At 36.3% G+C, this 13,295-nt stretch overlaps 2 protein-coding genes across 2 annotated transcripts in view; one reads left to right on the top strand and one right to left on the bottom strand.

Annotated features, from left to right (window-relative positions):
- Positions 1–202: 202 nt before the first annotated feature.
- Positions 203–13,295, top strand: part of LOC108017914 (uncharacterized) — a 127,031-nt gene continuing 113,938 nt past the window's right edge. Inside the window, exon 1 of the mRNA XM_065865755.2 lies at positions 203–559. The gene's annotated coding sequence lies outside the window, so the exon portion shown is untranslated. The remainder of the gene's footprint in view (positions 560–13,295) is intronic.
- Positions 6,131–7,641, bottom strand: LOC108006899 (aladin). The gene has a single exon (XM_017070528.4). The coding sequence runs from the start codon at positions 7,582–7,584 to the stop codon at positions 6,274–6,276; it is 1,311 nt and encodes a 436-aa protein (XP_016926017.3). The 5' UTR covers positions 7,585–7,641; the 3' UTR covers positions 6,131–6,273.

Below are 13,295 nucleotides of genomic sequence, written 5' to 3'. Positions count from 1 at the left end.
AATGGAAATTCAATTTCCCAATTGAATTCGAATCAGGTTCACTTCACTTTGAGCTGTAGTTACATTATCCATAATATGACAACAGATGCACGTGCTGCCCATTTCCCCATCCATAAGGATTAATTTCGATATGCGGATAATGTATCATTTTGAATTGCACTGCGGGACAGTTTTATGTTTATTTTTGCACCTGATTAGCGGACAATTAATGCGAATCGGCTATTAAAGTCTCCCTTAAATGTTAAATACACACGCAGAGCAAAAGTAATTAAATTAATTTCCGTGCTGGACAAAGAATAACAAGGAAGTGTCTGTACAAAGTTCAGCAGTAAAAATAAAATAAAATAATATGGAAACTGTGTGAGCAATCTACGTATGAAAAGCCAACGGCGGGAAAAGCGTCAGCTGCGGAAAAGTAAACATAAAGTTTTGGATTCTGTCAGTGGCTGTTTGCACAGCATCCGGGACTTCATAATTTCATCCGGTTGTATTTAAGTTATACTTACTCAAGGTGCCTCCACGAAACAGGATATTCGCATGTCGGAGATATAGCCATAATGTAAGTATAATATTCGGTACATATTTTTTTGTATTTCTTAAACCCTTTATAAATAAGTAAATCCAAGGAAAACAGACTACTGTCGACTTAACGTTAGGGTTTTAACAATCGCAAAATAAGTTTACCCGTCTACATATCATATTTTCCGGTTCTTCCAGGCTGTTTGAAATACTTAAGGTTTTTATTTCGTCTCCTTTCCTGAAAAGTTTTGTCTTGATGTAGTCGTGTTGCCATTGTTGACTCCGGCTTCAATGCGGGCTCTTCGTCAGCCATGTTATCTCTGGGCCATTGTCTTTTTGGCCGCACTCCGAAGACACTGCCACAAGCTGTGTTAGTTTGGCCAAAAAAAACTAGAATGTAAATAGAATGCCTGGAAAAAAATACATGTAACTCGTGTAAAGCGACGGGAAAAGATGCCGTGGACTTTTAAATACACTTCTTAGGTCCGATTTCTCAATGTCAGGTTTAATTTTTTTATTATGGCAATGATATAGTTCAATTTGTCGCCCGAAGAAAAAAATATTTTTCTTTTTGGGTTTGTCAGATTTAGTTTAAAGAAGGTTAATCGCCTGATATACGACTTAGGGCCACTTAAATACACTTTTCAGGTGCGGTTTCTCAATGTATTGTTAACTCTTGTTGTTAAGGCAATGATCTAGTTAAAATTCTGTGTCGACAATACGAAACTTTTCTTTTTTTAGTTTGTTTGATTTAAAAAAAAACTGATAGATTTCTTAGGGGCACTTAAAAACACTTCTTAGGTTCGATTCCTCAATGTCATGTTAACTTTTGCTATTAAGGCAATGCTGTAGTTAAATATTTAGGTCGAAAAAACGAAACTTATCTTTTTTGGCTTGTCAGACTGAATATAAAACTATACCGCCTGATAACAAACTCTTGAAATGTTCATGATAACTTTAACTGGCAGATAATAAACTAGAACCTTAACCGGACATTGAGAAATCGGCGCTTGGCAGGCTCAAAAAAGGTCAAAAGGTCTTTAGCAATCAAAATACAAACACACCCTTCGGCAGCGTATAAAAATAGAATCAACTTTAAGCAAAATGAGGCAATAAAGATTTATCTCGAAAGGACGGCCGCCAAAGCCAATGCAGCAGATTTGTCAAGGATTTGCGGCTGGAAATTTATTTTGGCTCCTCGCCTCGCTTTCTGTTGACTTTTTGCAGTCCCCAGAAAGAATAAAAAGCCAAACAGGCTATAGTTTGCCCATTGATTTTTGAGCAAAATTCAAATATATAGCTGGGTTTTGTGTGCGCCACCGAACATCCGTAATCTATGATGTCGCATTCAACATGCATAAATTTTAATTAAACCGAAAATAAAACAGAGCTTGTTTGTTTATTGGTCAAAGTGAAAATGTATTTTGTTTGTTTTTCAAAGAAATGTTATTTTTTATTGCCTACATTTGAGGGCACGCCTGGCATGGCATTTATCAGCACTTAACGCAGTGATGATTTCAGTTTCAGCCCTCTAAACAGTAAATAAGATATAACATATGACTGGTTAGTGAAAATGAAAATATTTTACTACTCACCTAACAAACTTTCCCGTTGCACTCACAATCAGGAAAACATTTTACAAGTTTTTGGCAAAAAGTTACACTAGAACATTCACAAATTTTACAGGACTGTTGGACTGCTTATGACATCACTTCAGGGAAAAACTTGAGAACTTTGGTTACTTACTTAAATTACCAATTGCAGTTGGGGATGCCTAGGATACCTGGATGCCTGGATGCTTGGGGCTATTAAAATCATCCACACTGAGTTGAGCATTCTACGTGAACGGTTTGCCTAAGGACACTTACTTTGTCTTCCTCCTGGCAACTGCGAAATCTTTTTTTTCCTGTCAATTATCGGTTTCCACAGCAAGATTCATTATATACTTGATGGTAAACAAGTTTCGCCCTGGCGCGTCATGTGCCATCATTTTCCTTATTTTTAAATAATCTCGACGTGAGAGGCTTTGCCAAAAAAACAAACCAAAAATGGTAGAGAAAAATTTTACGCGGTCGTATACATGAGTTGTTTAGTAAAAGATAAAAACGTGATTACGAAACAAAACACTCGGCTGAAGATGGGCTGCTGGGCGTAAATATTGGGGGCCCGCCATTGGGGACCATAAATCAAAAAACCACAGGACTCTCGCTTAGGTCATGGGAAAAGTTAAACGTGGAACGTAGAGAATTTGGGGAAAAACTTTAGTTTTAATGGGCCAAGTCGCGTTTTTTCCACCAGTTTTCGATCCTATAATGAAAACAAAGCGAATTCCTAACCGCTCCGACACCGAAAGTGCCGCAAACGCGTTAAGAATTATTGATGCCTCATTGCTGATTGCTCTGCGTTTACGCCATTTGAGACACGTCCCCCCAACCAGGAATCATCCAGAATCTCCCGGGGTGGGCGAAAATATGTAATCCGTAGGCCCCATCCCTTGCTACCCCCACACAAAGAACATAAAAATAAGTAAAGTTATTTGGTATGTCTAGCGTGTACTTGGCATTTGCCTTCTTGGGTCCTTTTGTTATTACAGTTCTCTTTGGAGAACTGACAGAAAAAATCAACGCTCACATTGTCAGCATATCAAGGCTTACACCACGTCTGCACAAAATTATTGCCAACTTTGCCGTTTTGGCAAGTCGCATTCATTGCATTAAATTGTATTTTTGATGCCTGGGCAAAATATGGTAAAACAATAAATACGGATTTGGTTGATTGTAAGGGATGTGCTTTCCATAATAGGAGGGGTGATACCTTTTGTTTTTCCAAAAGACTTTCCTTGGAATATTATTACGTTCTGTTTAGCTATTCCCCCTGTGATATTACATTTTCTATTTTGGTTAAGCCAAAACTTTATAAAACATATTAAGGTATCACTTGCTTTACACCGATATGGTTTATTTTCGGATTGATAACATTTGTTGTTTTGAGAGTCTTGCTTTGAAATATTATTATTCTGTTTATCCTTTCCCCCTGTGATATGATATCTATTTTATTTCTGTAAAGCCAATACTTTACATCACATATTAAAGTATCACTGGGATTATTAGGCTTTGGTTGTTTCTAAGGGAGCTGCTTTCAATATAAGGCGGGGTGATAATATTTGTTCTCCAGGGAGTCTTCCTTTAAACTTATATAATAATTTGTTTCTGTTTTAACATTCTGTTCTGATATTAAATATTTAAATTTGGTATAACCCAAATTTTGTAAATCGCGTTAAAGAATCACTCAGATTATATGGATTTGGTTGATTGGAAGGTGTTTTCTATGTAAGGAAGATAATAATATTTGTTCTTCGAAGAGACTTCCTTTAAAATATTTTTATATTTTGTAAAGCAATGCCAAAAATGATATTAATTATAATGTTTTTGTTAAGCCAAAACTTTATAAAACATGTTAAAGTATTACTTGGATTATACGGATTTGGTGATTGTGAGGAAGGTGTTCTCCATATAGGGCGGCCATATATCTCTTCAGAGAGTCTTTCTTTTACTTAATATACCATTTTTCATTTAGTTCAGCTGTGCCCCCAAATAATAAATATGGTTTTCTTTTTCAAGCCAAACCTTTTTTACAAATTAAAGTATCACATGGATTTGTCAGATTATTAATATGCCTTCTCCCCCAGGCTTTTTCACACGTTGACAATGTGAGGGGATGGGGTTGATATCTGGGTCTCCGAAAAACAAACAAACATTTAAATGATTTTTATGGCTACACATTTTCACTCCCAACATTAAACTTTAATGCTACGGCCCTTAGAGTTTTTTAATACTCGTGTGTGTTTTTGTTTTCAAGCAGTAAAAACTCATTTTGTTTATTTGCTTTGGTCTTAACTTCAGTAACGAAACAAAAATGTTGATTTTAAGACGGCTTTTGTATTTTTCAAATATGCCAGGCTATTTCTAGGGCAACTGACTACTCCGTAAGTCCGATAATTCCATTAGTTCTGCTACATATACGAATAGATGGGTCCGAAACGAATCCACAACAAAGACTACCAACTTTTGTGGTCTATGGAAGTTAAGTGATTCACGAGTATTGCCCATTGTTGGAGAACTTATTTGCATTCATGTTTTTGCGCTTTTTCCGCTTTGGTCAGCGCAATATCTTTTTGGTCCCCAGAAATTACTTTATAGGAGGAAAGGCATTTGGGTTTTAAGATGTTTACCTAAGGAAAGTTGCAGACCAAAGTCAATGTTGGTTTGAAGATGAGTGGACGCAATTGAGATTGCGATTTGGGTTTGCTTTCTTTCCAGATTATTCCTACTAAGCTTCCCTTTTTTTTGTGCCTGTTGTTAGTTGGCCAATATTGAAATGGCCAAGTGGGTAAACGCTTTTGATTGCAAGTGGAAGTCTATCATTTTGTTTTTAATATTTACCTGGTCAGATGGTTTGGACTTACTTGATTTGATTGGACTTTTAAAACTAATATTAAATCACTAAATTGCGCAGTTCGGAGTAACAGCGAATAAGCCATGAAATCAATTTCCATTAGGACCTTAGATTAACTTTGATTCGTGAATATCCATTGAGATTTGGTCGTTAGACTGCATTAATTTATTTTTTCTGTGCCTTTTTGGGACGTGCCTCGCCATGTTTGAGCATCAGGGGAGTCGTTAAAGACCAGTTTAGCCCAGAAAATCGAACATTCCAATAAAAAAGACCCAGGACATTAAGCATATACATATACTTATGATTGCGGCAAAAAGTCGTTTGCCAATTGAACCTTTTTTTTCGTTAAAACAATCGGTTATTTTTTGGGCACCATGATAAAATTATTTTCAATCGCGTAACCTTCCCTTATCAACGATTTGCCCTCGCAGAACAAAAAACGTCAATTACAAAGGAGTTAAATCTGTGTAAAACCAATTTTTCGGTCTGCAATCAGAAATCGAGGCAAAGATTTATTGCCTTTAAGCTTACTTCACGACTGTCAGGTGAATGAAAATACCTGCGGAATAAGCGACATTCGTGGGTTTCAGGTGGGCGATGGTGAAATCGGGTTGGAAAACTGGTTGCTCGCCGACTTGAGTTATTTTCCATTTGCATAAGCGCTTCCGCTGAATATTCATGTGAGAGAATGAAAATTTAATATCGACAATTTTGGGAAAAGAAAAATAAAGATGCCAGATAGAGACAACACCATTTACAATCCTAGCATAAGATATTATATTTCTTTTCAACTCTAATTATTTGTTTCCAATGATTACCAGATTTATCTAATTTTATGAGGGAAATATACACTATGTTTGTATTTTCGGATAATTATGTGGGCTTAATTGAGTTGTGAAAAATATCTGTGGGCTTTAAATATGCAAAAAATAAATAATTATTATCTTAAAATGGAATAGATCTTAAAAATATATCTGTATGAAGCGTGATAGGGATAGTAATGCCTATAATAAATTGTATTATTCTTTCTTCAAAATGTTTCTAAAAATAATATATTTTCTTTGTTATGCAAACATAAATACTGTCTAAAATAACTTTTAAATGATTTTATGAATATTTTAAAATACCTTATAAGAGGTATATTTTTTCTCTTCCAGTTGGCTCGTAATAATTCTTATAAATAATTGGTTTTGCACCTTAATCGATTATTTCTTTTGGATATTTCGTATTATAAACATTATAAAACGGAACTCGTTTGTTTTAACTCCCTCTGATTCTGACGACTTGATTTTTTCTTCCTTACTTTATATTATGTAATTCCTGGGCCTCTTGCAAGCACTTTGCAGTTAGTACATATCGCTGAATATGCCCCAAGTTCCAGCAAATCACCAGACATCGAGTTTGCGGATCGGATATTCCAAATCCCATACAAGTTGGGTACTCCTCGCCATCGTTATCGCAATTTATAAATTCAAGGGGCAGGAGACGCGGTGAACCCAGTCGCAAATTGGCCAAAAGGCAGAGCAGGACGAAGGACTGCTGCTTGAAGATTATGGCCATATAGAGGCCCAGAGGATCCATGGCGAAGGTGTGGGGTTCCCCGCAGCACCTCTGCTCCCCGGAACAAGTGGTGACCTCTTGCAGGTCCACCACCAATTCGACCCTCCATTGGGGTTTGGGGCGGAGGAAAATCGTTGATTCCCCATCATTGGTACATGAGTAAACACGAGTACTGCCCTCCCGCACAAACAGCAGATATGAACTGCAAGTGGTCCAGACAGCCGTTTGAATGCGATTCCGCATGAGGACCTGTTCCGATTTCCACTTCGACCTATTCAACTGGCATAGACTTGCTCCGGCCTCGCAGGATGCGCAGAAAAGCACCTGGAAATCGGGACTATATCGCAGTAGGGAAAAGGAACTCAGGCTATTGGGAGCTGGAATCAAGCGAATCTTCTGCTGACAGTCCGGTTCCCAAAGGATGATGTGCGATGAGCCCAAAGCGGCACTGATCAGGATGGTACCATCTTCGTTCCACTGCAGTGAGGTCACATAGTTGTGCCCCTCGTCCTGCAGGACTCTCATGAGATGGGTGCCCAGCATATGGCGAATATTGTGGTTGGACCTTCCACTCTCCCTCCATAAATATATACCCGAAGCACATCCTACGGCTAATTCGCATACCGGTGACCAAGGACGAAAGGCCGCACAGGTGATGTCCTTTTGATGAAAGTTCTGTAGATTGGTGTGTGTGTTGCTTCTTCCATCATGGATCAGTATAATATCTTGATTAGTCACTAAGGCCATTAAGGAAATTTTTGGATGGAACTCTATGCATCGAAAGGCCGCCGTTTTCCATCCTCTTGTTTGGCTAATCCTATCCAGAATCTCAGGATCTGCAGATAGTGTAAACTTTAAATTGCATATAGGTCGAAAGCAGAGATTTTTCAGCTGTTCCAGTTTTCCGAGAAACCAATTCCAATATTCAATGGCTAGGTTGATCACGACATTGTATAGTTGGGGAATATTAGGGTTATCCCTCTCAAAAACAATACACCTGGGTTGTGGTATATTCCTGTTACCATCTGTATTCAGTTCTGTTGGTTCCATATTTTATTTTTAAAGGAGATCTTAAACTTGGTTTTGGTTAGATTTGTTATTTTTCAACTGTAAAATGTCACCTTACTTGTAAGGTTGCTGAGAACAAATGTATTGTACTCTATTATAATGATTTTAAGGATCCTTATTTAGATCTATTGGGTCCATTTCATGCTCCTAAATGAGATCTTAAGCTTGTTCAGTTAGATTTTTTATTTTTCTTCAATAAATGCCTGTTACATTATTGGTAGATTTGCTGAGAGCAAACATAATGCACTCCATTATAATGGTTTTAAAGGCTACTCCCACTTCCGATATGCCTTATTTTTTCGAAGCTAGTTTGCCTTTCTTACTTCTGATCGCTTTCCCCTTAATGGTTTTACTTTCGTCCCAACGTTTTCCACTTTTTCACGCCTTATCTAACGGCTATTAGTTTTGATAAATGGCTTTGGCGATGCAGTTTCTGGTCAGCGCTGTCAGCAGTTTACCTCATCCCATAACGGCGATATAAAAATATGTTTTATTTTCTTTCACCTGCTGGGCATTTTCTAAATATACGGCAAAGGTAAAAACAGGGCAGTGCATTTTTTAAACTTTTAAAATCGCTTTAATATTAAGCCATCAATAAATTTAATCTCTTCATAATAATTTCCGATTAATTTAGTATAATCGAGTTGCCATGCTATAGACTTTTTCAATATGGTTTTTTGTAGACAGGCGGCTTTTGAAAAATTGATGACCGCCTTTCAGCGCGAAAATAAAAACATATTTAATGGGTAAAATTATTTTAACAAAGCCTTCACTTAAACAAAACAAAATGTACAACCTCCGAAACGAACCTTAACAAATACGCGCTTTTCACATAATTCACTCATATGAACAAACAAAAATCGGTGGAAAAAAATATATATGGCACAGCAGAATAAAATGAAATTATGCGGGTGGAAAACCATAAATTGACTTTTGGACCAACAAACAGAAAACAAAATAAAAGTTGTTCCTTTTGGGCGTTTGTATGCGCGGAATAATTCGCAAGTTTTACGGTATGCTTCGCTTTGATCTACCGCATTAATATTTTATTTCTTGTGTATATGTATGTCCTGGGCCGACTTCTTATGTTACATGACTGGTATGTATCTTGCAAATTGTCTTGTCAACATAAAAAAATAAATTAAAGGGAGGGCAAAAACCCAAAGAGAAATGGAACTTAGCACTCTGCAAAGGAAAAAAAGGCCCGAATGAGATGTGATATCAAATGAAGCGTAAATAAAATAAATAAAATAGTGGATGATGTTCACTTTTGCTCCTTGGATAATTTCCTCAGTTTTCCACATAGTTGATTTTTCTGTTATCAAGCTGTCCGCTTGACCTTTTAAACATTTCCGTTTAGCTTGTCCCTATATCATATGTTATATTTTTAAGATTGATAGAAGTTTGTATGAGTATATGTTTGCTTGAGCATATAAGTAATTAAGTAATACCTTATTTAAAAAAAGTACAATGGGATTTACAATAACTGGATTAAAGTACTCCTTAAACTTCTTGGATTGCAACTGCCTTAATTAAGGGGCTTCCCCTGGTAGGGATGCCAGATAGGCATTTAAGGCAGATGCTTTGAGTAATGGGGTTGCCAGATGTAGCATTTGGTATACACCGCCTTCTTTATATATATATTCCCTTTAATAACAATTTATTGGGAATGGTGCCCAAAAATTGGAAGTCATGAATCCACAATTTAGTTATTTAACGGAATTTGGACCCAGTTTGAAATTGATTTCCAACATCCGTCCATCTCGCCAACTCATGGACGCATTATCTGGACAGCTGTGTTGGGGTTTTGGGACAAAAGGAAATATTTTTTATTTAGCTTTTTTTTTTTTTTTAAACATCAGCCAGCATAGCGAAAATAAAAGCTCAGCAGGGCTAACAAAAGCCAGGGGTTTCTATCAGACTTCCCGGCCCGCATAAAATTTTTCTAGAGGACGGCATGCCTTTGTTTACAAATGAAATGGAAGCTCCTTTTTATGGGCCAGCAGCATTTTATGTGTTTATGTTTTCGACTTATGCTCTGCCAACTGCTTGACCATTTTATTGATTTAGTAGCCTGCTATCATCGGCTTTTGGCCCCCATACTTTAACCTCATTTGAACTGGCCGCTTTCATGGCGAGTGGATTTTCCATATTACATGACTTTCGCAACTCCATTTGGCTTGCCACTTGACACTTTGCAACTGAGCATTCAATTTCATTGAATTATAGAATTCCCGCAATGTTGCTGCAAATTAATAGGCAATTAACGTCAAGGGCAGCGGACTTAGCATACCCTTTGAATTATGGCAGTCCTCTGAGATTTAATCAATAAAATATTACATTTAACACATTACGGTGCAGCACACAGCGTGTTTTAATATTATGTTAAAATGCCCCATGTTTCAATTGAATTAATTTTTAATACAATCATTTTGTGTCGAATGGCGTAATAAATGCATAATTAAATTTAATTTCGAATTTCATTAAGAGATTTAATTCAGCCTGAATTTTGACCGCATGACACAACATGCAAAACTGCGGAAACATGCATCTCGAATTTTGATAACAAGCTACAGATTCCTTTATAACATCTTGACAATGAGCTACCAGATCCGTTCTAGGGCAATTGGCAGACATTAAATTGCATAATTGTGTTTATGCAAAGCCAAGAAAACATATTAATTGGATTAATAATCCAAAATACACAGCCAAACCATGTCCAGCCCAGAGCCAGCCGATTTAATCCAATTGCAGTGCCAACATTAGCCATTAAGCCAAGTCATAAATTCAACACACTGTGCCGAACCTATAAAGTACTCAACTTTGGTAAACCGGAGCCAAACGATCCATAAATTTCAATAAACACCCAATAAAGTAACTATGGGCTTGCAGGCGCCCAAGGAGCTCTTCCATTTCCCTGCGAAAGGCAAGCTTTTAGCGGCAAATTAAGTCTTTTAATCATCGTTGCCGCCTATTAGTTACTGAAATTCAACGGGTAATAGTGTGTGAACGAATTCTAATAATTATAAATCATGTAGACATTATAGCCAAGTTCTCTACGATGTGATTGCACAGAGACAGAGGCGTTGGAATTGCCTCGGTTTTAGTTTTTGAAATATATTCGTTGAGAAATAAGGTTCTTGTAAATGGAGAAATAGTTAACTTATTATATATTTCAAATTCTATATACACCTTTAAAAATTTAGAACGAAAAACATATATTAAAAAAATGTTCTCAAATCGAAAATTCACTTTTTCGAGAAGAAACGTTCTTGAAATCAAGACGATATACTCTTAAGTTTGTTTTGAGGATACAAAGTAAATATATATTCGTTGAGAAATAAGGTTATTGTAAATGGAGAATAGTTAACTTATTATATATTTCAAATTCTATTTACACCTTTACAAAATGTAGAACGAAAAACATCTATTTAAAAATGTTCTCAAATCGAAAATTCACTTTTTCGAGGAGAAACGTTCTTGAAATCAAGACGAAAGTACTCTTAAGTTTGTATTGAGGAGACAAAATACTCTTAAACCAGAGAGGAAAGTCGTCTTGATTTTGTTTTAAAAGATTAGTTTTAAGTTTTCAAAATTTTAAGATTAAATCAATCTTATCTCACTTTTAAGACCGTGAGCTTTAAAAGTTTTTTTATACAGTGATTTTGGTTAGAAGAGCTTTCAATCTAGACCAACGTGCTCCGATTTGTTAAATAATTTTACTGTACAGCGAATATCTAAAAACTTATTTAAAAATAGTTATTTAAAGCCAGAATATTCTTCCATAGAATACAAGTAGACTAGCAATTAAGAATACTTTCCAGCCAACTTCATAGCTGCGTACCGCAACCTGTTATGAATACCCCTAGACATATAAATGAAATTCAAGGGTTGAATTCATGACATAAATTTATTCATTTAAGCAGACATGGTGCTCCAATTATGCATGAAGCTCGGAAAGCTGGAAGGAAACCAGAGAAAGCGAGTTGCTTTTAAAAGTCAACAGTTCCGATGAAAGAGGCTTCAGAAATGGGGTTTGCCAGAGGTATCATCTACAACAAGTTACGTTTTTCGGTAGATCAAATAACATAGTTCCTCATCACTTTAAATGGCATTTTCTGACTTGATAAAATCACCAATTATCTAAAAAGCAGTGAGGAATTCTGTTTTGTGTATGCTCAAGCATAAATTATGACTTGGAACACTTTTCGTGCATTGCGAATAAATCAGAAGGCAGAAAAATGTATTTTTTATGCGCCTAAAGTTTGACGGGCATACAATAATTTATTAGCAAAGTCAGCGAATTGTAAAAGTTCCAGCCAGATTGCCTGGTCGACGAAAGAAAATGTGGCTTTCAAATGGCAGAAGGCAATCATATTTTTCTCCCTTGTTTCGAAATTTCAGTGGTAACTCAATTAGAAAATTTAATTACGCCGCAAGGAAGACGGCAGGAAGCGTTTTTATACACATTTTCCGTTTCCTACAATATGAAAAGCTTGTTGAAATTAACTTTATTATACTTACATATGTGTGTTTGACGGCCTGCCAGAAATATCAAGCAGATTGCTTTAAAAACAGGCAAATTACTGAAACTCAAATATGAATATAAAGTTAACTTCTCCATTGTTTTTTGCGATAAATAAATACCCATGGTAGGGATATAAAATGACGGTAGCTTTAATTAAAAATCGCAGATGCCTGCCAAACAATTTGCATTGGCTAACAAAAGTTTTTTTAAGGGGAGGGGGGGCTGAAGAATGCATAAAACAATCCCAACACCAATTTACCGTATCAATCAGAAGTTCACAATGGGTGTTATTTGGGGGGTAGTTAGGGGGCTTTTAGGGGGTTTTTTAAGGGGGTTTTCGCTTAATCAAGCGCTAAGTCCACAAGAATCCCCGACAACGACCCTTTTCTCAAGTTTGGCGAAACCGTTTACCTTCGCTTTGGCAAGTTTTAACCTTTAACCTTTCTGTTGGGTTAGTCGATGGCTATCTGGGAAGTTTTTCGCCTTTGTGGCGGTAATTTGTTGTTACACGTGGTCGACCTGCCGTTTGCTTTTCGGTGCTTAAATGAGGCGCATCATTAGTTTGCTAGACGTTGATTTTCAGTCTCCCTTTTTCGGCTCGCGATTTATTATTAATTGGCCACACCAAAAATGGGGAACAAAGTTTTTCCGCCTATTTGTTTTACAAGTTTTTCCTGGGAAAAACTTTTGTGCTGCCCGGGCGAGAATGTTTCAATTATTAACACTTGTGCGTCCCGCTGCGTTTCCCTAAATAATTCAATATTCGGGTTTTACTGTTATTCTTTCCATAAATACTGAATAAATATTTTCTATTTAATTAAAACTTTATCCTTTTCAATTGTGCTTTGGGGTTCAAGAGACTTGTCAGCATTCTTAGAACTTCAAATTGGTAATAATATAAAATTTGATGGGACATTTTTGAGTGGTTTAGTTGGTAGAATGCCTTTGTCTAAAAACATTTTACATTCGCATAAGTAAATACGTGGTCATTTGTGTCACACAAAATAAAAACCTTTTTTGCAGACCCGAACAATGGATCATTAATTAGAATTTTTATTGGTAAATTAATCATAATCCAAAGCTAATAAAAAGGAAATGCAAAAAAAACGCAAATAATTAATAATGCCATATTTAATCGAATTTAATTAATTTGCACAACCATATT

Source organism: Drosophila suzukii, chromosome 2L, assembly GCF_043229965.1.
Source record: "Drosophila suzukii chromosome 2L, CBGP_Dsuzu_IsoJpt1.0, whole genome shotgun sequence".
In the NCBI taxonomy this organism is placed as follows: domain Eukaryota; kingdom Metazoa; phylum Arthropoda; class Insecta; order Diptera; family Drosophilidae; genus Drosophila; species Drosophila suzukii.
Note: the sequence above shows the minus strand (reverse complement) of the source record. Positions and strands in the feature narration are given on the sequence as shown.

Coding starts and splice junctions, on each gene's coding strand:
- LOC108006899 (XM_017070528.4), bottom strand. CDS start 7,584: ATGGAACCAACAGAACTGAATACAGATGGTAACAGGAATATACCACAA.